Source organism: Achroia grisella, unplaced genomic scaffold (assembly GCF_030625045.1).
Source record: "Achroia grisella isolate CSIRO2021 unplaced genomic scaffold, CSIRO_AGI_Agris_v1 utg821, whole genome shotgun sequence".
NCBI classification, from domain to species: domain Eukaryota; kingdom Metazoa; phylum Arthropoda; class Insecta; order Lepidoptera; family Pyralidae; genus Achroia; species Achroia grisella.
In genome coordinates this window covers 1,210,045-1,233,784 of record NW_026713035.1, presented here as the reverse complement: position 1 = coordinate 1,233,784, position 23,740 = coordinate 1,210,045, and the positions used below count along the sequence as shown (strand labels likewise).

Genomic DNA, 23,740 nt, shown 5'->3' with positions numbered 1-23,740 from the left:
TGTAAACAAATAAACTGTTCTGAATAGTAGCTGGCTACAACTGAAATTGATTTCTATGACATTTTTTAAATATATATAGATACTAACTATTAACAATCCTACTCATGAATACCAATGTTTGCACATGTATGGGAAAACCAACCCGCGATCATCGAAAGTACCTAATACGGTGTGCTAAACAGCTAGACCATTGATGACATCAAACTGTCTATTGTATAATTTTTAAGTATCAAGATAATACTTAAAAATATTTTCAGGTATTGCCAATAATATCACCATGAAAAGTACTATAGTAAAGTAAATATATTAGTGCACAACACCAGTGTGGCGTTTCACGGAAGTCAAGATTACGGTTGGTTCTCTTACCGAGACGAGAATTTGCGGTCACAGTAATTTGTTTGCGGAATATTAACACCTCAAATACTGGTCTCACCCAATTCTCGGATGTAGCACGTAGAAATTACCAAACAACCCCACGACCCGTATATAGGTAAACTAAGACTGCGATCTTGCAAAGGATTGCTTTGACCACACCAGAATTATGAACTCAAAACTTACTGTAATATTCACCAAACGATATCTATATTGAAATGTCACAAAAGAAACAATGTAAATATAAAATTATTTTATTTATGGTATTATTATTTTTTTATTTAAAGGTATAATTCATTACATTGCATGTACCATATATATTATAATAAATAAAATAAATTATAAAAAAATATTTATGCATTTTATTCATATTCAATTTTACATGTTTAGATTGGAAATATTTAATTCTGTATCAACTATTAAGAGAATCTTACTATTTATTATTAAAACTAAGAATATATATTACCAATTTAGAAAAACCTTTCTCCTATAGAGACTTACATTATCAACAAGCCATATTTAAATAAATTTAGTATTAAAAAAAAAGATGCAATAATTACAGCCGTTTAAAACTGGGCCAGGTTGATAGTGTATGTAAATATAATACTGTGACACAAGACTTAAAAAGAATTAAAGTCGCAATCCATTTACGATGCCGAGTGCCGTGCCAAGATCTTCCTTATACTACATTCTTCCCGGACAATAAAACAACTCAAAGGAGAAACGAAAATGAATCAAATATAATTATATTATTCATGCGTCGCGTAGTGAACACAAAAAGGCACTTATTCGACAAAACTCAGCAACGTATTAATAATCACCCTCTAATCTCACGAAACCATCAACCGAATAAAGGCATTTTTGTAGTACCAGGCAATTATAAGGCTGAAAGGTGTACCCGGTCGAAATCATATAAAACGGGGGCGTCAGAAAAATTATTACATGTATTTGGTTCTACCGACATTAAAAATGAGAACCTTCGCAATTTGACTAATGTTTCAGTATGATTGGAATACTATATAAACAAATAATATACCTATATTTTATTGCGCCATTTCTCAAATGACTAAATAACTCCTTTGACTTGACTCAAATGACTCCTTTGCCAAATCTGGATCAATTTTAATTATTTTGTTCGTATTTATTTGATATGGTTCTAATATATATACTTTTTTCTATATTTAACGGTGTTTTAATTGAATTCAAATATAATTTTTGTGTCTGTTTTATTTATTCAGGTATTTTAATTCAGGTTTCAGGTAATTATTAAATATATGTAAAGATTCTTACATCTCGTTGATATGATTAAATCTATAGAACATGTGTAATGTATGAATATGTGGTTCATAACAAAACAATTAAGAGCATTAGTCTGCGACTTATGCTGCTAAATTACGGGCAAAATACATTAACATATAAATAGTAAGAATTTATTGTATGTACTACTACATCGGTTGTTCTATTACACATTGTGATAAAATTAAGCCAATTCATTTGTTTCATTTGTGAGAATGATACAGACATAATAGAAGTACCCTACATTAGGAGGCGGGTAGGTATTACCAAAGAATATGTTTATTTGTACTTTAACTGCAATACTTATAATTCACTTGGAGAGGACTATTGTCTACAGTTCTAAAAATAATATACGAAAACACAAATTTCCTATGTCTAAATTTCATTCATTCTCGAAATACCCGTCAATATGTCACATATTTAAATGTTACTCACTGGGATTGACAGCATGTCCTTCGTCGACAACGTTCATCGATAGATGTAGGAGCACGAGCAACGTTGCTGACAACTGAAATAAAAAAAAACGTTATTAGTTCATTTATAACTAACTATTCATTTAACACTGACCTCGCAGGTACATTATAAATCTTTGAATTTCTCTTCTTTCCATGATATACATAAACTTTCATTAAAACTCCATTAAAAACCGTTGCGTAATTTTGAAGATCTAAGCCTACAAATAGCTACGGCGACTTTCTTTATTCTATGAAAAGATGGGAACTCTCTGTACATCGTCCGCGGAGTATGTCTATCTCAACAAATTCTGACACCACCAGACGGTCTCACGATTTACATAAACCACATTGAGAGGTGATATATGGCAATGATATTATACAGTATGGCATAATAACTTAATCCTCAAGAATGGCGAAATACGAAAAACCTACCCAACACAATATATTCTGTGATCGCTGAGATGCAACTCATGTACTCGTATATTTCAGCAGTTGCCACTTCTGACTGTTCGACTGTTAATTCATTTACCATTTCAATTAATTAAAAAATATATTCTTTTAGTTAGATATCTATAACTAAAAACTAAAAATTCACCAACTCCAAATACAACACACAATACAATACAATTTTTTCTACGAATACTTTGTAAATTGACATATTATGGGTATTTATTACCATTATAAATAGTAGGTATTATTTATTATAATAAAACAATCTCGCTATTTTATTTCAAGTAAGTAATTTTAGTATTTTAATTATTTTGGTAATTTTATTAAATTATCTTGGTAATTTCTAAGAATATTTATTCATCCTCCTGATTATTTTCTCTTTGTGTAAATATTATCCAAAGAGCTCGAGGTAGAACAGTACTAAAGGATATTTTTAATAGTAACATAAATGCTCTTTCCTTTTCTTAAAAGCGTTTTTTGTGTAATGTACAAAATAGTTTTTAAAGTTCAAGCTAAGTGCATACGATTGTAATCTCACGAAAACGTATTTTGCAGAGTTAATTATTGTTGTAATTAAAGAGAATCAGATTACAACTGAATTACGGTTTTTTTAGTTACGCTTAAGAAAACAATATATTGTATTGCGAAGAAAATATTTTAAATAACCAACTTTAGAAATATCACATTAGTATTGGTAGTGAATGATGTGGATTTCTTAGGAATATATTGAAAAAAAAAATGTTAATTTATAAAATATATATTAAAAATTAAAAGCTATGTATTATCTTACCAATATTATAAACGCGGAAGTTAATAAGTGTAGATGGATATGATAAATATTTCATGCAAAAAATACTAAATTTTTTAATGATTAGATTAGATTAGATTTTAGTGATACTTTACAATAATTTAGCTTATACATCAGAATAACACAGGCTATAAACATCAAGCGGATGACACCGCGTTCACAGGTAGTTTAAACATATCTTAAACCTATTTATACTAAATTCTAAGTAATTTCAGTTAAACACTTAGCTAACCATGAATTAGATTCTACTATTAACAAGAGTTTCTGTGACTAGATTACCTAACTCTTTAATGTTTATTCCGATACAAAGGTTTTCAATAATGTCTATTTCATTTAGTTATAATAGAAATACTTAAATATCACATTAATCTTATTCCCAATAATTTCAGGTTATGTGTTGTAAGGTTATCGATGACTCGACAACCTAGCTTTACCTACTCTTTATGATATAAATTGTGAGGAATTCGTGACAAAGGCTATCAAATAAAGACAATCAAAAAGTTTAAAGTTCTATTCTTGTTATTTGTTTTTTGTGTGATTGGATTATGCTTATTCCAATACTATTCTAATAAAAATTTAATGGCCTTGGTGGTGGTTTAATATACTGCTCGCAAATTTAAATTTAAAAATTAATCTGTATTATTGTATGCTATATTTGAAAAGAATACGAACTGAGTTTCTTGTCAGTTTTCTCAACTCGAAAGCCCGGTATGTGATGAAAAAGTATGTGTTTTAAATATAATCCAATAACAAATATATTAAAATGGCGTCTGAAGTTTCCAGGGAGTGAAAACTTTATTTTCTGCCTTACTCTTATTTGAGATATTTTATAAGCCTACGCTACTACGTATCATACTAAAGTTTCAGCAAATATTTCACGGACAAACACTTTCACGAGTACACATAAACCATACGGAAACTGGAGATATTTTATCTTGCCAGTTTTTACTAGAACCAGTTAGTTCTAAACAAACTTTAGTATGTGTAGCAAAAGCGCTCTTTAAATTCAGCGCAGCTGCGAGTTAAATTTTGGTTTTATTTTCAAATAAACGCGTGAAAGTTTATACTGTTTCAAACGCGTTTGACATAGTGTTAGATATAAAAACAAGTGGAGGGAAACAAACATGACATTACTGAATGCGTTTTTCTTTTCTACAGAGTTACTTAAACTTTAATATTTTTTAGTATCATGCTCAGAAGATTTCGAATACGATACAGAGTTAATCCTAATAATAAAATAAACGCGAAAGTTTGTGAGTGTGGATGGATGTTTATTACTCTTTCACGCAAAAACTACTAAACGGATTTTGATAAAACTTTACAGTAATGTAGCTTATACATCAGAATAACACATAGACTATAATTTAAAAAGATATAATGTAAATTGAGTAAGTGTGATGCAGACGAAATTCCGCGGGTCAGCTAGTATTATATCTTTCAAGTTCTCCGTTGTTATAGTTTAAACAACTTATTTTAACAAAACATTACAGATAATTTTGATATCGTGTGATAAATTTGTATAGTCTTTTTTTCCTCACTTTATAAGCTATGTTTCCGTTGTAGGGTGCGATTAGGCACTGAAATTGCAGAATAAGGGTATAATATCTCAGCCTTCTGAAAGAATAACGCATGAATCGTATCACGGGTATCCCGTGATGGCTATAGTGCTGTTTATATATGTATTATATGAACAGTATGTATTATATTGTTAGTTAGTGCTTACTATACTTATGTAATAAGCGTGATTACGTTGTCACCTTGTTTTCTATTCAAATTACATAAAATAATTAAAAGTGTATTTAATAATATGTAAGGAAATTCTATAATAATTATAAATAAAGAAATAGACTATTTTATCCTTAGTATGCCGTGTTTATTATTATACGTTACAGCATTTAATATTATTCTAAAGAACAATGTTAAATTGAAATAAGATAGATACCATTTACGTAATTTTGTATTAGTTATAAAATATTGTATCTTTCTAAATGTTATAAAAATATATTTTACAAATCATTTATGGTACTATCTCCCGTTAAATTATAACATAAACTTCATTATAAACAGCAAAATATATACACGTTGCATATTTCATCTTGTTAAAAGCAAATAATTAAATATCATTACATCTCGGCTCTGTTTCTAATGTTTGTTTGCAAACAAGCCGCCCAATTACACAGGACCTTTCTCCTTCAAGCAATTATATATACAGAGCAAACAATACAGGTTCGGCAAGTTGGAAGGTCAAATTATAATGGGTGTTGCGTGACACGATATCGGGGCAAGACTAGGGTTCCCAACCGTATCGTACGGCTACGAGATTTTTAATATCCTGTACGAAGTAACCTCATATAAAGTAAGTGGATGATGACATCTAAAATAAAAAAAAATTAACAATAATGCAACTTATGTAATCTAGGATAAATGTAAGTAACAATATTTAACATATATTGTATCAATTAAATATTTGTTTTTGTGAAGTTTTAAACAGTGCAATGAATAACCTTGTATCAATAATTCACCCCCTAAACATGGTGACATACAGGGTTGACTAGCTAATATATATATGAATTTTTAAGCAAGCACCTACAAGACAAACCATTTTAAAGATGGCAACCCTGAACAAAACAGTATGTTGTACATCCGTCCACAATTCGTAGGTATTTCAACTAAATGACAGTTTGATTTACCGTTTGTAACATTCAATGTGGTTTCCTTGTTCTAAAATGAGATGTCAGATTGGATACAACATTATAATAAGACACGGACATAGATTAACATATTTTTAATTTAATTAAATTAATACTTAATTTTTTTTAATTAAACAGTAGGCACTGACAATTTTTATTCACATCCAAATTGCTTATGTAGTAAACAACATATGGAAAAAGAAAGTCTCCTCTATAAACTATTAATTACAAAATCTATAATTATAATAATAGAAACGCTGTTTGCTATTTTTTTTACATTTACAACTGATAACAACCAAATAACATACAATTGGAAAGAAAAATTTGCTGTTCTAATATTTTAATTTTCTTTTCTATATCAAAAACATGTAAAGCAACATTATTCGTGAATCGTAATCAAATCAAGCACTATAAGTATATCCACTCGATCAGTCAGGCCTGGAGACAAAATATCAATCACTCTCACACTATAGGAGGCCTACATAGTTACATACAGAATGATAAATAGCAGTAAAGAAGTCTCTATCTATATCCCCGAGAGTATAAATCAATCTTTGACTAATTAAGATGAAGCACCCCGGACGTAATTAATGAATTGATAGTAATGTATGAATTGACTGATCTAAATTGGGAGTGTTACATTTACTTAGTATTAGATAACTAAGAGATTAAATGGATTTTCTATTTGCATCATCAGCTAATTGCAAATATTTGCAATCAATATTGGCCTTTCGCTAATGTAGTATTTTAAGGGCACGGTCTACTATATTTTTGTATTTTTTTGCAATAATTTAGGTTAAATTAATATACAATGAATATATTTAAACATAACATAATATTCAGCTCAGTTTAATTACATTAAGGCAATAATTAACAATAAACCTGACATATTGTCAGGTTGTTAATTGAAATCCACAAGTTTAAAAATTAACATGTGCACGTAGGACATAATATAAAAAATATGATATATCTATCTCAACAGCACCTCTCTTATTATACATATACAATATACAAAATTTTGCAATAAAGTTATAAATCTAGATTATTTTAGTAAAGAATGTAATGGAGAAGAACGACAATTTACTAATCCTATAAAGTATGCTAACAAGATTTCCTTAAGGAAATCAAGTAACATAGCGTTATAAAATATTAAAACACAAGCTAGGAACTAACAATTTGCTAAGATATAACCACGTTAAAGTTGCATCACAAGCTTTGTATAAACTACTAATGTATACCTAGTTTGTAACAGGACTTGCCTTAAAATATTTCCAAGGCGTGAGGAAGTAATAAAATCGTCCTCGGAAACTGCACGTCAAGTTGCTAAAAAGTTCTTCGAGTATTACTTGATATATGATGCAGCAAGAAAATTGTGATCTCATCCATTAGATTTCAAGCAGTATCAGTATAATAAATTCATTCTTAACTTTATTTTAATTTATAAAGTGTTAATCAGTATCGCATAGACAATTAAACATTTGTCATATTAGCTTTTTAGGCGATCGAGAGTCAATAAATTAGGAGACCTTATTTAATTTATTAAATACATTTTAGAGTATTTTTATCTATAATTCCTTCCTTACGTTTGCACATAAATATATTTACAAAAATAACAAGCACCAGTGAATCAAAACAAGTTGGCGAGTAACAAGATCCCTCAGAATGGCCTCACATCAATGTTGGGTCTCTTGTTTATCTAAACAACTGACTAGTCAGTATCTATGTGTGTTGGTGATATGGAGATATCGAGGCTATTTGTTAAATTCAGCAAACCAAAGCTACTCGTTCCAAGTCAGGCTGGCAATTGGTTTGAGGCGTATATACCCCTGTATATAGATATATAATGAAATGAATATATAGTGATTGTTATAAATATAGTAAATACATAGTATAAACAATACATATTTTATAATAAATAGTTATTCTCATCTCTAAATCATTCCGCTGTGACGGTAAAGTTGATATATCATAAGAGTATGTAATAGAACTACATAAATAAAGATATTTTTAATTTGAATTTGAATACAAATCAATTTTAATGAATAAGTTTTACTGAGGTAAAGTTAGTACAAACTCGTCTACCTGGGTATCTCTGTAAAACCTATTTAGCATACAAGAAACTTGCTTTGTAAGATGGGTTTGTGTTAATAAGACTGTGAAATAAGAATAAAGAGACATGACAATTTTGTCCACTCATGGAATGTTAACTCATGAGGGCATCATATGATTACATGATGCCGTTCATATATTAAATATTATAGAAATATTATTTCCTAGATTGTACCTTATAAACAAATGTTGTAGTCATATGTTTTCCTAAACTGTACTGTACTGTGCACCGTACTTACTACCTATATAGAGAATATTCTCTCCGATCTGGGTTGTCAAATAAAACTCCTGCAGTTTTAAGCATACCATTTGTACACTTTTCATACAACTTTATAGGTAAGTTTATATTGCGAGCAATAATAATAGTAAAGATTAAAATGATATATCAATTTGTTAAGTACATATCAAACCGTTTTAGAAAATATTCTGCTTATATTTAATACGTACGTATATAAAGAGAAACGAAAGTTTAGATCTCAGCTGACAGCTATAAACAAATTTTCATGGCAAACTCGCACAAATCATGTCGGTTGTGAAGGAACTAACTTAGGCAATAAAGGGGCGCAATATGGTGTTCATAGCAAATGGCCATATGATGATAATATATGAACGATCTCGTTTTAGTAATTTCGTATTTGGTACATTCATAATAGCTAATCACTGAAATAATAAATAAGTGCCAATATATAATGCATTTTTTTACTATATGCATAAAATGCAATGCAACTTAAATACTGACAATGTGCTTTATTTCGTACAAAGTAATAAGTTGTTTTTCTTGGTATGTAAAGAAAATTGAAACAGCAATTACTTTATTTTGATTGTAACTGGGGACTTATTTGACACAAAAAAAATACATTAATATAGTATCTATGATTAATTATTGCATTATATTTATTATCACGTTGTTTATATCTTCAACAAATAGTCACTTAGAATTTAAATATCAAATGTTACTTTTTAAAAATTTGAACTGTTAAATAAAGAAAATTAATATCTTTTATATAACAGGATTGACACCCACCTGTTTATAAATGGCAATCGTCGCCTATAGATGTGAACAGAACCACATTAATTTCAATTAAATTGTACAATGCCTCTAAATCCCTGTAGCTACGAAATTATACCTTAAGAACATTGGACAAAGTATCTAAATAAGTATTGCCAATAACGAACGCTATTCTGCTGAAGAGCAGTTAATGGCAGACGGTCAGCATCCATAAATCTTAGTTAAGTCAACTTTACGTTGACACGTTTCACTGGGCCTACATGCGGTCTAAGAGGTCTCTCTGTCACCATGCCAACACAAACCTCGACCTATTGATTGTAGTCAAGCTACGTTTCTATTACCATTTACAATTCTGTTCTATATACAATGTAGCTAGACCCATAGTCTTGTATACGATATTTCGCATATAGTCATTCTGAAAGTCTATATTAAAATGTGGAATAACTGTAGATAGTAAATTAAAAGATTATTTGTTGTATTAAAACTTTACCTCTATAAAATGATACAGTTAACTAACACTTATTCATTATTCTGATATGTAGCTGATGATAGCTGAAATTGTCACCGGGAAAGTAATTTCAGATTATGTACAATAATATTAAGAGAATATTACACATCTACGTGTTCAATAATGAAAGCAAGAAGAAACTTAAAGTAAAACGGCTAACAATAAGACCTTTCTTTATGCCAAATTTCTGCACTATTCTGGGTTAACCGGAAATAACCTATAAGTTTTAATCACAAGTCAGTGTGCCAGTTATTTTGGGAATAAGTATGTCCATACGTTTTTATTAACAGTTAAGTATTTTTTTAATAATGTTACAAACTTTTCATTTCTAACCTTTAGTATTAATATTTATTTTAGCTTGATGCTTGATTTTTAGGTATATTAAGGTTCCTTGGTGTTTCAGGTGTTCATAGCCTTCAGTAACCGTTTACCATCATATGGACCATATGCTTGTTTACCACCATAATAGTACAAAAATAATGAAAAAACTAACGATAGCCTAAAAAACATTTTAAATACTTTTAACATGAATATGTATTAATAGAATATTTAATGAGCATCTAACAGGATACGTCCATTAAACTGGCGTGTGAAAATCACGACAACATTGAATATTAGTATCATCAACATCATTACAATCTCATTTACATCCAGCATTCAGCCCTCTTCCTGAATATAAAGTGTATTACCATATTTCTTTGAAAGTTTGCGAGCATAAACGCAATTGAGATAATTCCCTCTTTTGCGGAGATGCACGGAGAATATTTACATCAACGATATACTTAGCAGTTTAAAATAAACAACAGGCAGAAATATGAGCAAGTTTGTATACAAGTCGGTTTATCACAGCGAGAGTAGATGACCAAACATCGTTATAAACGAAGTGATGGTAACTGGGTTTTAACACGACACGACGGCGACGCTGCGCTACAGGGATTTATGCGCATCACGAACTTTAAGCCTTGAACATTTTTTGTATGTTAACCTTTTGCTTGTTCAGTATTAATCTCAAGAATCCATTGCACCTCTATAATACCCACTACTACCTAGCATGTATTTTAAATATATTTATAATATTTTTTTTCTGTTCAAATTCAATTCATATTAAATACGAACTATCGATCTATACCAATGCTATATTCAATAGGCATATTACGGATAGATTCAAAGTTAATTCACGTATGCAATCCATTACTTGATTCATAATTTATTCATTCATTTACTTATTTATTTCATCATTAATTACATATTCAATGATATTTAGTTTGGTGGTTATATTGAGATTCCAAATCTATATTTTCTTATACAAAATTCTATTAAAAAGTAGTGATTTATAGTCACTGTTTTTTAGAAAGTGTTTCGAGTTTAAAGTTAAAGATACAGTACACACATGCGGGTGTTGCTAGCTCAGTAAATCTTCGTTAAACTTGGGCGACATATGGTGCTGACCCCCGTCGAGTGGACATCACACTATATAGTCCAATATACGAAACCATAACGTCGTTGGTGCATTACTTGAAATGAAGAGAATATGTGAAAGAAGAAAATAAAATGAGCGTTATTAATAAAAATAGCATCTATTGTTGAATAGAATAAATAAAAATGAGTACCCTGCCCTTTAAAGGAAATTAGTAATCTGTATATTAATATTACCAGCTGTGTCGGCGTGTTATAATTAACTTGACCAAATAAAAAAAAAAAAAATAATATAACCCAAAATAGACAAAGATAAAAGTTAAGTAATCATTTTAGCTACATAAATGACGAATTTTCACTCAAAATTTCATCACTATTGTTTTACCGCCTTAAGGGTAACATTCTTACAAACTTTGAATGTCATATATACTTATATTTAATCAACAGCCTATTAGGCTTATTAGACTAATAGCTACCTATTAAATAACTTTCAAGGTTTTTATATTTTTTTAAATTTTAATAACTTTCCTAGCTTTAAAAATGGCGATACTTCCATTCAAGCATTCAGCTCCCTTTCAATCCCTTACAATACTTATTTCGCGTTAAAATTTAGCCTATGTCTTTTATCAGGATCTAGACTATCTGTGTAACAAATTTCATTTAAATCGTTTCAGTAGTTTTGACATGAAAACTAGACAGACAGACAGAGTTACTTTCGCATTTATTAATTATTTAAAAAATTTAATTGATTATTATATATTTAAAAAATTGAACTACGAGTACCTAGATTTTAATGAAATATCTAAATGTACCACAAATTACTGTAAATAATGAGAGAGCTCCGGTCGAAAACAATGACATTTTAATAAACGTATTTGAAATAGATTTGATAATGCGACAATATTTCACTATATTGTTTTCAGGCGTTTGCATCAATCATCAATAATTTCCTAATTGATTTATGAGAGCTATCTAAACAGTCAACCAACATTTATCACCCGATAATTTAATAGCACATAACGATTACATTAACTGTTAATAAACAGCGCTCGTACATGTAATAATAACATTACATATATGTCTACCATTAATTATATTTAGATATAAAATACTACATAACTTCGTTATAACACGGTCCATCAATACCTCAATATAGTGTTTGTACAATGCGTTCCACAACATAGTATATATTCTTACACTTGGCACATATTAGTTATTGTGGTATCGGGCACTACGGTCCATATCTACATTTTTGGTCTTTTTCATTGGGAGGTTTCGTTTCTACCTATAGTTATCATGTCAGGCATGACGGGATGGAAAATTATAAAATGTTCGAAATGTATGGTATATATTGTAATATGAGAGAATTGAAGTAAGTTTCTATAAGAATAAAAATAGAATTAAGAACGGTAAATACGAAAATCACTTATGAATTTGTTATACTTAATCGATCAATTTACCACGCAGTTTGTACATGAAGGATCAATTATTTTTCTATAATGACTTTCAACCTTCCTCGAGGAAAATATTTCAGTTTCGTACGTAGGTATGTGGAGCCTCCTACCTGTTTTTGTTCCTTTTCACAATAATACTCTAATAAAAGTATATTTATAATTATTTGGAATGGCAAACAACCGGCCCATCAATGGTAATAGTTGCTTACATATACCATATGAACAGCACCACGGACATCTCGTTATCATGTGACGCCCGTGATATTCGTATCCGTTGTCATTCCAGAGCACTAACAAGTATAACTCCAAATTCTGTAAGTTGACTCTCTTATCTCTAATCTACAACCGAAACGTAGTGTACGAAATAGTTAAGACTGAAAAATCCACGTAAACTACCTTTTATAGAGTCTATCAGTTGTAATTTACATGTATATATATATATACAGTAATAAATAAAAGAAGTAAAGAGCTATGTATAATGCTATTAAAAGCAGCAAAGCAGACAAGCAGACTAAAACTGGATTAAAAGAAACTTTACTAAAGTATTACAAAAGTGGAATACTAAAAATACAGTGTTCTTAAAACGTTATTGAAATTAATTGAAGCCATTTACGTTTGCATCGTCACGAGAATCGACAATTACTTTTGCTAAGAGAAATAAATTGACAAAATTTTTCCACTGACCTTACAAAAGATAATAATTGTATTATTCTGTCACCAACTTTGTCCAGATTAATTGCCGTATTTCATTACAAGCCACTGGAGCAGTTAGACGAACAGTTTAGATTACATTTTTAAATGGAGGATGAACCGGTATAATTTTCCACTTTATGTAAGTTTTAGACTCTCATACTATAATATATACATATTACATATATCATTTTATGCATTATCATTTCTGCTATATTTATTCGAAGAATAAAAGAACCCAAAAAATACCTCCAAAAAAAGTTTTTAGCAAGTACCCGCACATTTTCAGTTTTCCTATAACACAGTATCTTACTAAATTAGATTAATTTATTTATTTACGCATTCTATCTAACTTAAAATTAATATCTATATAATTCGTAACAATTAACAGACATTGTAGTTTTCTACACTACACCATATTACTATAAACACATTTTTAATTAATAAAGATGTTCTATTTATTAATTAAATATAATTATTTGGTCAGCATTTTATCAGCATAGTAGTACCATAATTTAAAAGTGCATTTTTGTCTCAATAATAGCAACTCGTATATTATACAGTAGTATATATGTTGAGGCGCGGTATGCGTTTCAACATACATAATTTTTTTCAATAACAGTTCAGGTAACATAAACAGAAGTCTAATCTTCACGACCAATGATGTTATTATATATTCATATAAATATAGCTAATGTGTCACAGGTGTGTTATAAAAATGCAGAACGGATAGAGACAATAATTTTCTTACGATACTCGTAGTTCAGTACTACCTACACATTCTACTTGATAATTTTTTACATTTTGTACATGTATATGTAACATACATTATGCATTACTATTATCTACATATATTTATCACCCGATATCAAAGGAATTCTGAAATTATATTTGATAGGTACTCAACTGAGGGTTGACAAACGTTATCAAAAGGTATAAGTAGAGACACTTCTAATCTAGATTAATGAAACGAATATTGTCTGTCGCTGTCCATAATTGGCACTCGACAGAGATATACAACGGTTTTAATACTCATTTCAAATATTACCTACCTACATCACGTTTCCAATAAATTAATTTACAATATTTTGCTCGAGTGGCTGCTAAAATTACATGGTCCAATGAATATAAAGCGTCCACCCAAAAATCAATGTCAAAAAGTTTCACCCTCAAAATTCTTGAGATCACTCCAAACGTAAAAGTTTTATTAAAACTTATGCTACAAGTTTCAATGAGACTGAACCACTTTCCTTTCAAAATCTATTATATGTACCATTATTAGAAAAACATTCATTTCACTTATCTGTTGTGCAGATAAAAATATTATTAATAAAAACAGATTATTGACAATAATAGCTGATTCCGGGTTGCAGTACCTAGAAATTATAAGGTTAATTAGACAATACGAGTACAATAGAACTACCAAAGTAAGGGACTTAAAATCTGGATCTATGTATTACTGGTGCACTACAAATATTATTTTTATAGATAGTGATTGAACGGTGATATTCTAAACAAAAAGCCGAATTCAGGTCACTTATCCTTTTGTAGCAAATTCACTAGTATTTTACCACAATGGTTTCTAGTAGGGACTAAAAGTATTTGAGCGTAGTCACCATTATTGACATTTACCCCCTAACATTAACTCAGTTAGTTTATAGAACCTAAGAAAGAACTAAGTATTTATTAACAAATAACAATATTCCACAATATATTCTTTGATAAATTATGAACAATGAATGAAATATTGACCACTAAATCCAAACTGTGGTAATATTTAAAAAAATCTTAATTGCCTTTATAATTTGTGCAAACAATATATTTTGCGGACCAGACTGGGTGGTGTTTCACTTTCAGGAAGTTGTCCATGTCTCACGAGGTTTAACGAGCCAACTTTGTGAATAATTCGACCCTTGGACTTTTAACAAAGAAATAGAGCTTCTCAAATAACAATTTATTGTCGGTAACATATTAGTAGCACCCTTTTACACTTTGGAAATGAATTTGTTATTATTAAACTTAAAGAATGGTATAGTACAATTGTCTAGACATTTTATATTAGCCGTAGGTATCTATTTAAACGAAACACTACTTTGATATTGAAATAAATCTTATCAAAAATATAATCATGTATTATTTATTTCAAAAAGATAATAAAACTTATTCCAGGTTAATATTTACAGATAAAAAACACCACGATGACAATAAAACATTAAAATATTTTACACAAAACAATAAATTTATTTTAATTGCAATATTACCAACAAACATTCATAACAATTAGATCCTATTCAGTCTGTAGGTCAATTCATAGGTTTTATTTTTTTACTTACTGCATATAAAATATAGTAATTTCATAAATATAGACAAATAAATGAAAATTAAGTTATCTGTGTAATATTTACCATAATAAGTAGATACGCAAATATTTTACAACTCACGGATCAATGTTTACAAATTAAATTTAAGGTTTACATTGTTTCTGACAGTTTGTAATAAATTGTTTGAGTTACTACTCCATCGTAATTGAAATTAAATTTACTAAAAATATTAGTGTTTGTGATCGGTCATGATAGTCTGAGTAATTATTAGTTTAAATAGAATTAAATTTGTTTTAGAAACATTCCTACTGAATGGCTAGCTGATATTATAAACATTTTTGAGTAGTGTTGGAATAATATAATGTTGAATGTTCACTGTGGGTAACCGTTAGACACTGATTTTTCAAAACAGGAGATAGGATGACAAGGCATGTGATACTACCAAGAGAAGATCCCGCGGGAAACTGCTAGTAAACTGTTACTAGCTGGAGTCTGCAAAAGTTTGGTAGTACTAAAACTATATCTTAAAAATCTAAAACGAAGGATAATCATGACTATCTTTTAATAATATTATATTAGAGTAATCCAGCCGATGATTTAAATAATTGGTTTTTGTTTGGTATTTCAAATTCATCAATTGACGTCCTCAGCTCTGACTTGCGTACTAAACCGGATAACGTGGGCTAAGGCTTAGTCCTTCAGTACAATATAAGGCAATATTTGGATGTAACATAATAAAAATTTGTTAAATCAAAATAATCCGAATAGCTCGGATAGTTTCTTCCAAGAAGTTGTTTTAATCAGTTATAGCTTAATTGCCTTTCCAAACCAGAAATATAGATATATTAAAAAAAATCAGGAATTGACGAGATTTGTAACTGACGAAAATTTTACCTTCTCATATTTATGTACATTTATTTATAATTAAAAAGATCGTCCTTCCTCGGCGTTCTATTTGTACCAAATTTCATTTAAATCGGTTCAGTAGTTTTGGCGTGAAAGCGAGACAGACAGACAGACAGACAGACAGAGTTACTTTCGATTCATGATAATTAGCATAGATTACTAATTTTAATAATACCTGCTACTGTATAAATTACTATAATCTAAATGTAATACAATATTTATTATTATATTTATTTGTAGAATTACATATCCCTATTTTTTACTTTTTATTAGGTATAAATAAATTAGATGCCAGTTATTTACAAGGAAAGATTTACCTCTGAACTCAAACTTTTTTCCTTATACATTTATTTTCTCTTTTAATATTGTAACGACCTATGTAATGTCACATTTATTAACTACAATTTGGAGTAATAATGCGAGATTTTAAATTTAATAGACATAGTATAATAGGTATGATATTGAAAGCACCCTGGTCCAGTTGCTTACGACCCCGACTTATGCCCAAAAGGTCATAAGTTCTAATCTTGACGACACCAAATACTTTGTTTCAAATTATATCCCGGACTGACTCTCCGTTAAAGGAAACTCTGAAAACAAAATCAAAAACTAATCCGGGTGATGGCAGTAGGCTAGCCACCTACCACGTTGGGTTCAAATACATCCAGCGAAATGTAGCTATGTTAAGTGTTGAGTTCACCATGACGTCGACAGATGACAATACCTCTGAATCCCTATTCGGGATAATAGTCGTGACAGCATGTATGTGTGTAGACATATATATAGACACGTGACCTTATCAACGTTGCCGACCTTCACCTGTTCAAGTATAATAGAATACAAAAACAATTTTATATTATACTGCGCGGTCATGATTCATGCCCCCGAGGTGTCTACAAGTCAGCCGTGAGTTGCATAAATTTCATAGTAATAACTTACAAGAAAATAAGTGGGAAATCTCTATGTTACTTTGTTGTTCCGCCTATCTTCAATTAATGTCTAATATTTTCGTACTTAATTGGATATATAAAAAAGAATTGTTTGGTGCGTTATATATCTATTATACGTTACAAACATAAGTAAAAAGTCCAGAAAACTGTAACTTAATAATAAAAAAAACTCGAAAATAGGTTTTTTTTAATTTAAAATCAAAGTTATAGGACAGTTTCGTTTTTATCAAAAGCGTAAATATATATTTTCAAGTTTAGCTCAAAATTGAAAACACTTATAAAAAGCGTTGTGCTTAATGTTTAAAAATCAGGACCATAACACAACAGAAATCGAAAATGACTTTATCTTGTGTATTATATCTATATGATACATGTGGTGTGGTAAAATCGTTTGCACTCCGGGGGGAAGGGGCTTGTCAGTAATGTGGACTAATAACCCAATTACTAGCGATATTCTATGTGTTTTCTCCTGGAAATCATTGTGATAAATTTATGGTGAATTTGCCACGATGGGGTAATTGATCTAAAGTCAAGATGAGTTCAGATCAAATACATCCTCTACTGGTACCCCGCCTCTGTTCTGATTGAAAATAAACAATAAACTTTGATAACCGACAATAATTACGTCCCAAGATAAATTATTTACACATTTCAATAAGGCAATATATTCTTTATACATTCGTCCATACTAATATTTTTATATCAAATAAAGCAGACAAAGTCGGAAATAACCGTTAAGTAAAAAATACAATAGTTACCTAATAAAATATGCTGTATATTTTTATACAAAATACTTCAGTTTAATGCAAATAATATTTAACTTAAAATAAGGAAAATGAAATTATATGAAAAAGACTCTTTTATAAAATGAAACATGGCATTTGTTGACTTGATCAATATTGGTTTTTGTAAAGAATAAATAAATTTTGTAATTAATTTATGAAATACAAGACAAGACGTCTATTTTTTAAACCCCTTTTTAATTGTATATTCCAAAGTATTTTTCTACTTCTAGAAGTAGATAACATGAACTGCGACATGCTTTTCTCTCATTTGTAAGTTAGGATAATTCTGTACAAAGTCTTCGTGAGTATGTAGTATCTATTACAAACAAATTATTCACTATAATAATATTATGTTATCTGTGTTATTATGCTATATTTCGATTTTAAGAGCAAAATATGATAATAAAAGTACAGGGCTCATAGAGCCATGATGTAGTCGTCATAAACGACAATTCATCACCTGAATAGCAGAAACTCGCTAGATCACAAATGCGTTGCCATTTTTGAGAGATACTTCAATATTTCAAGTGGAACTTAGAAATGCAAATTAGTACTAAAAATAAACGTGACTGAAAGGGGACAATATTGATTTTAGCTATTGCTTTTAAAAATCTATTATAATATATGAAGTCTAAAGTAGTGATGACAAAAACTAAAGCTTGGTCACATAGTAGCAAGACGCTTCTTTCGTCCTTTAAAAGTAACGAGACGATGCATTAAGTCGTTAAGCGGCGGAAAGCTCGCCCTGCCTCCGGTCGCGTGCTGCACGATCTAGGAACAACAAGCGACACTTCTATTGTCGAACCCCGCCCCGGAGGGAAGGCACTTTGTCATACCACCCTTTGTTACAGAACTAATGCTTCTTAATGCGGTCGGTGTATCTAAGAGCTCGGAAATGGCGGGTGTCGTTTGTGATTTTTTTGTCGCTTTAAAACGAGGAAGTTCCGTTAGGAAGATGAGTTTTATGAATACCTACCTTGATGTCGATTTTTGATCTTGAAGTTATTTAATGTTAAGGTGCTTTTTACGCTTACTGGCGAAATGATAATGACAGTCTCCTTACGGAAGTAACAATGTTGTATAAATCAATCAATACTTAAATGAAATTTGAATAAGGTTCAAAATAATCGTTAATTCATTTATAATTTAGAAATTATTTAAGCTAGTTTGACCAGCTCCAATTTCTATTGTCTATTGTATACACAATAGACAATATAATTAATGTTATATTTTCAAATAGGTGAAGTTCTATTTTTGTTTATTCTTCCGTTTAATAATTAACCTTTGTAAAAAAATGTAAATCTTATATCAAATAAGAACTTCATATGCTTCTTTGACAAAACACAATATAATACTAATACCTGAAACGCCATAATATGTTATTAAAGAATATTCTCGTACATCATTATAGATATTAAAAAGAAAAATGTCAGTGTAAAAAAAAGTGTTGATTCAGGCATGTAGAAAGAATGTCGGATGAAAGAATGACGAATCAGAGATACGTATGTACGAAAGTGAAACAATGCAAGTAGCGAGGAGGACTGGCATATTAGATGTCTAAAGTAAATTATGCAAGAATCTTCAAAATAAGTGAAGAGAAGAAGAGGAAGAAGAGGAAAGGTGAGATGGAGAAATTAGGCTCTTAGGTATTTTTATTAGTCTTCTGAGACCATTATCAAGATTAATATATACGAGTCTTATGTAACTTATCAGCGAACTAATATGAATAATGCTGCATGTGTTACCTATGAAATAAAATTTTATTATTTTAATGCCTTGTTTTTATTTTAAAATATAAACAAAGTACTAGGTGTTAATTTCTTTATTCCCTTTATTGTTTTCTAGTGATCTACATAATGGTAAGAAATAAGCATCGCCTATATACCTTACCACTACTCCAGTTATTATGTTGTTATGTGATACCCATGATACCACTAATGCGTTGCTATTCCAGAGCACAAAAATGTCATGGCTCTTATCCTATAACGTTATTACCTCATCACACTACACAATAGTAACATAGCTTACAAACAAAGCTTGGCAGCTGATATGAACATTGTATTGTATTATTAATTAAAACTAACTTTATCAAACAAATAATTGTACACAACTATTTGACAAATAAAATGTAACTAAAATCTTCTGTTATGTAATAGCTTCACGACAGTAGCTAAAATAAGTAAGACTAAAATAACGTAGACGACTTTGGAAAATCTATTTCTGGTAAATATTAACACAATTAAGTAGACTTACTTATTGAATATTACAATAATATAAGTTTTAGTAGATATTTGCGATAAATTAAGATATTAAGCAACAAAACAATTTTCATATTGAAATAAATACAAATTTTATAAAATAAGTTAATATAAAATTCTATTCTTCATTCATTTTAATACAACAATGTCGACATGTTTCGCTACAGCTATAAAACAGTCTTTAGCAGTTATGCAAAACCTATTATGGAACCCCTGACTCACGATAATATTAACCAGCAGTGTGAAAATATGGAAATGGACAATGGATAATATATATTTTCCATTTTTCTGAATTTTCATCGTAGAATTCAATAGACAATGAGCATTTGATAGTGAAAACAAAGAATCGCGTTCATATTTCATTTTAAATAGAAATAAAATTGTAATGAGGGGATTGCGTGGGAGTATACCATATATACTACCAATAATAAATTGTCCTTTTTGTTATATTTTTATATACTTATAATTTCAATTCAGCTCTTTCTTTCCCATTTGTTATTAGGCTATATTGGCGCCTATCTAAGTGTTTATGATATTTTACAAATGCTTGTTTAATTAAAAACATATTAAAGTTAGTGAAAGAAAGATGGACTAGATAATAATATGACTGTCTATTTATTAAACAGTAGAATTATATGTGAATAACAAAACACCAGTATAAAGAGAGAGAAGAAAGAAAAGAGGAAAGAAATTTGAAAGGAAACTCTGTATTACGTACTACAAAACCTTATATCTTAGGGATTATTCAATTTTAATATTTCATTTTCAACGTCCTTACATTCCCTCATAATTCCCTCATTGTTCTTTCTATGTCTTACTTCAATAATAAAACTACCAACCAAATTTTACTGGTAACTCTTCAGGGATTTTAGCTTAACAAAGTTAAACACAGACTAGATGTATAGAATGTGATTATTTCGTCGATATAAGATCGGTACGTACCTAAAGATTGATTTAATTTCTCAAGGGAAGAATAGTTCATATTTTCTGCGTACATAAATTATTTTCCTCGAAAAATGGTAAAATTAGTGTCCATACCTATTTTCACATGCTATTTTTACATTATAAATTTAAAATAAAATAAAGTGTATTTTTATTAATACAAGACATTGTGGTTTTTAACCGACTCCAAAAAGGATGTGCTTCCTGATTTATAGAAATAGAAATAGATGTGAATTATTTTTACGATAAGTAATCCAGAAGGTCACCCATAACATACGTTAAAAATATATTACGTTGAAAATATTACTTTTTATGTTATCTGTGCTTACCAATAAAGATAACCAATATAGCAGCCTTATGTAATAAGCATGGATACCATCCATACTATATTTTAGAATAATTTAATTTGTAGTACAAAAATAAAATATTCTATCTCTATATATAGGTATACGAATAAGTATCTACATCTAATTTTCTATTCACTCGTAGCTATACACGCTTGCGCCCTCATTACCTTCCAACAGGCGACTTAAAAATGTTAAATATTCAACAATACACAATTTTTACATGAAATAAAAATGTTAGTTAACACAATTTTTCTTTTAAAAGTTCATGTAAAAATGTTAGTGAACAGTTTTAACCCGTGAACATTGTTATAATACGAAATACAATAGTAACTTGTTCTTTATCAGCAAGAATAGTTCACAGTGTTCTTTAGTGAAGTTAATTGCGTCTCAAGTAACTAAATCCAACTTAATGAGACAAGTCTTGTGCCGTAACTAAACAGGGCTGGGATGGCGAGTAAATACTTGCAGAGTATTATTGTCTTCCATTGAAAATTCCTTGGGTAGCAACAACTACCATACTGATGTACCCAAATAGACTTTGTATGATGTTGTCTGCGTGGGTATCATCTATTTATAAGAGGTTTTTCGATGAAAGGATAAAGCAATCAAATTGCAGGATAAAGGGCACAACTACTGAGTCCTCCATAATGGTAATACATGAATTGAACCACAAGCGACAAATGATATCGTAATGTCAGTAGTACTAATCATGGGTACAAACGACGGTTACCATTTACCATCAGGTGTACCGTCAGCTCTTTTTTACTATTCCAATTATATAAAAAAGCCCCACAAAAATCATGCATTTGGCATTGTCTTGTCGGCAGCTGATCTGATATATAATATATGCCAATATATATATGTAGCTTTACGGACATCAAAAAATATACGTTGCCATTATTGAGACTAAGTTATTTTGCTTTCGTACCGTATAATTCCATTGAAATTGAAAACCATGGTCCTGGCAGTAGAATTAGGTGACAATTTTAGTACAAAATAAAACAAGTTTAACCTGTCTAGAATCTCAGCATTCAATTTTACTGATCACATAATTCAGGTAAATCCAGATGCTCAATCACTTCGTTTCTCGGAAATCGAGCTGTTACGCCGTTTTGCTATTACATTTTTATTTTCAGCCTCATCTGCGAGGTAGTCATTCAATCTTGCAAAACGGCGACAAATCTTGTAGTAAGTGAGGCATAAACATCAAAAACAATAAGCCCTTCCATTATATTATAGGAATTATACTTATCCAATAGTTTATTAATTGCTTATGTTAACCAAAGTTGATTTGTCTTCCATTAAATCGAAAATTGTCTGATACCTTATTTATTCAATTAGTCTAAGGTACTACCGTACCTGAATGTTCAGATTAAAAAGTGCAATTGTTTTTGTATTTAATTTTGTTACCATACTTACCGAAGAAAGTTTAAAAATATCTATATATACGTTATGTTGATAGTTGTGAACTGTCACAGGTTTTCGTAACGTTTTCTTCTGTCTGGCACAAGAACTGAATTTTACTCTGTAGCCAGACATGAGAGCAAATATTTGATACATAATACAAATAACAATATTTCAATGTCAAAACAGAAACTTTGAGTAAAAAGGGATTATTTGTACAACGAGATCAAATATATAAGACACCAGCTTTTATCCACGACTTTATTTTTTTTAGATAATCTACCTTTAAACGACACATTCTTTCACGCGCGGTTAGGAGCGCATGGAATTTAGCGCAGAAAAGCCAGAGCGCTTAATCGTGAGGGATTGCATAATACTATTTTTTGTGATCACTCTTTCGAGGACTTGTTTCATTTAGTAATTTCACTTTCTTTTTTAAATCTATTTTTTTATTCCCCTGACTTTATTTTCCAAAGATACGTTAAAGAATTATAAATTAATTATCAATAACATTATAATTATCTTTAACATATAGTTGGATGTCCTCCACTTTTCAATAATTATTAACTA

The 23,740-nt window shown here is 29.8% G+C and overlaps 1 protein-coding gene across 2 annotated transcripts in view; it reads right to left on the bottom strand.

The window, feature by feature from the left end:
- The window catches only part of LOC131852079 (suppressor of lurcher protein 1), a 286,739-nt gene that overhangs the window by 200,833 nt on the left and 62,166 nt on the right, over window positions 1-23,740 (bottom strand). For both annotated transcript variants that reach the window (XM_059202698.1, XM_059202699.1), the window contains exon 3: window positions 2,104-2,176. In XM_059202698.1, coding sequence (XP_059058681.1) covers window positions 2,104-2,176 — 73 coding nt within the window. The remainder of the gene's footprint in view (window positions 1-2,103; window positions 2,177-23,740) is intronic.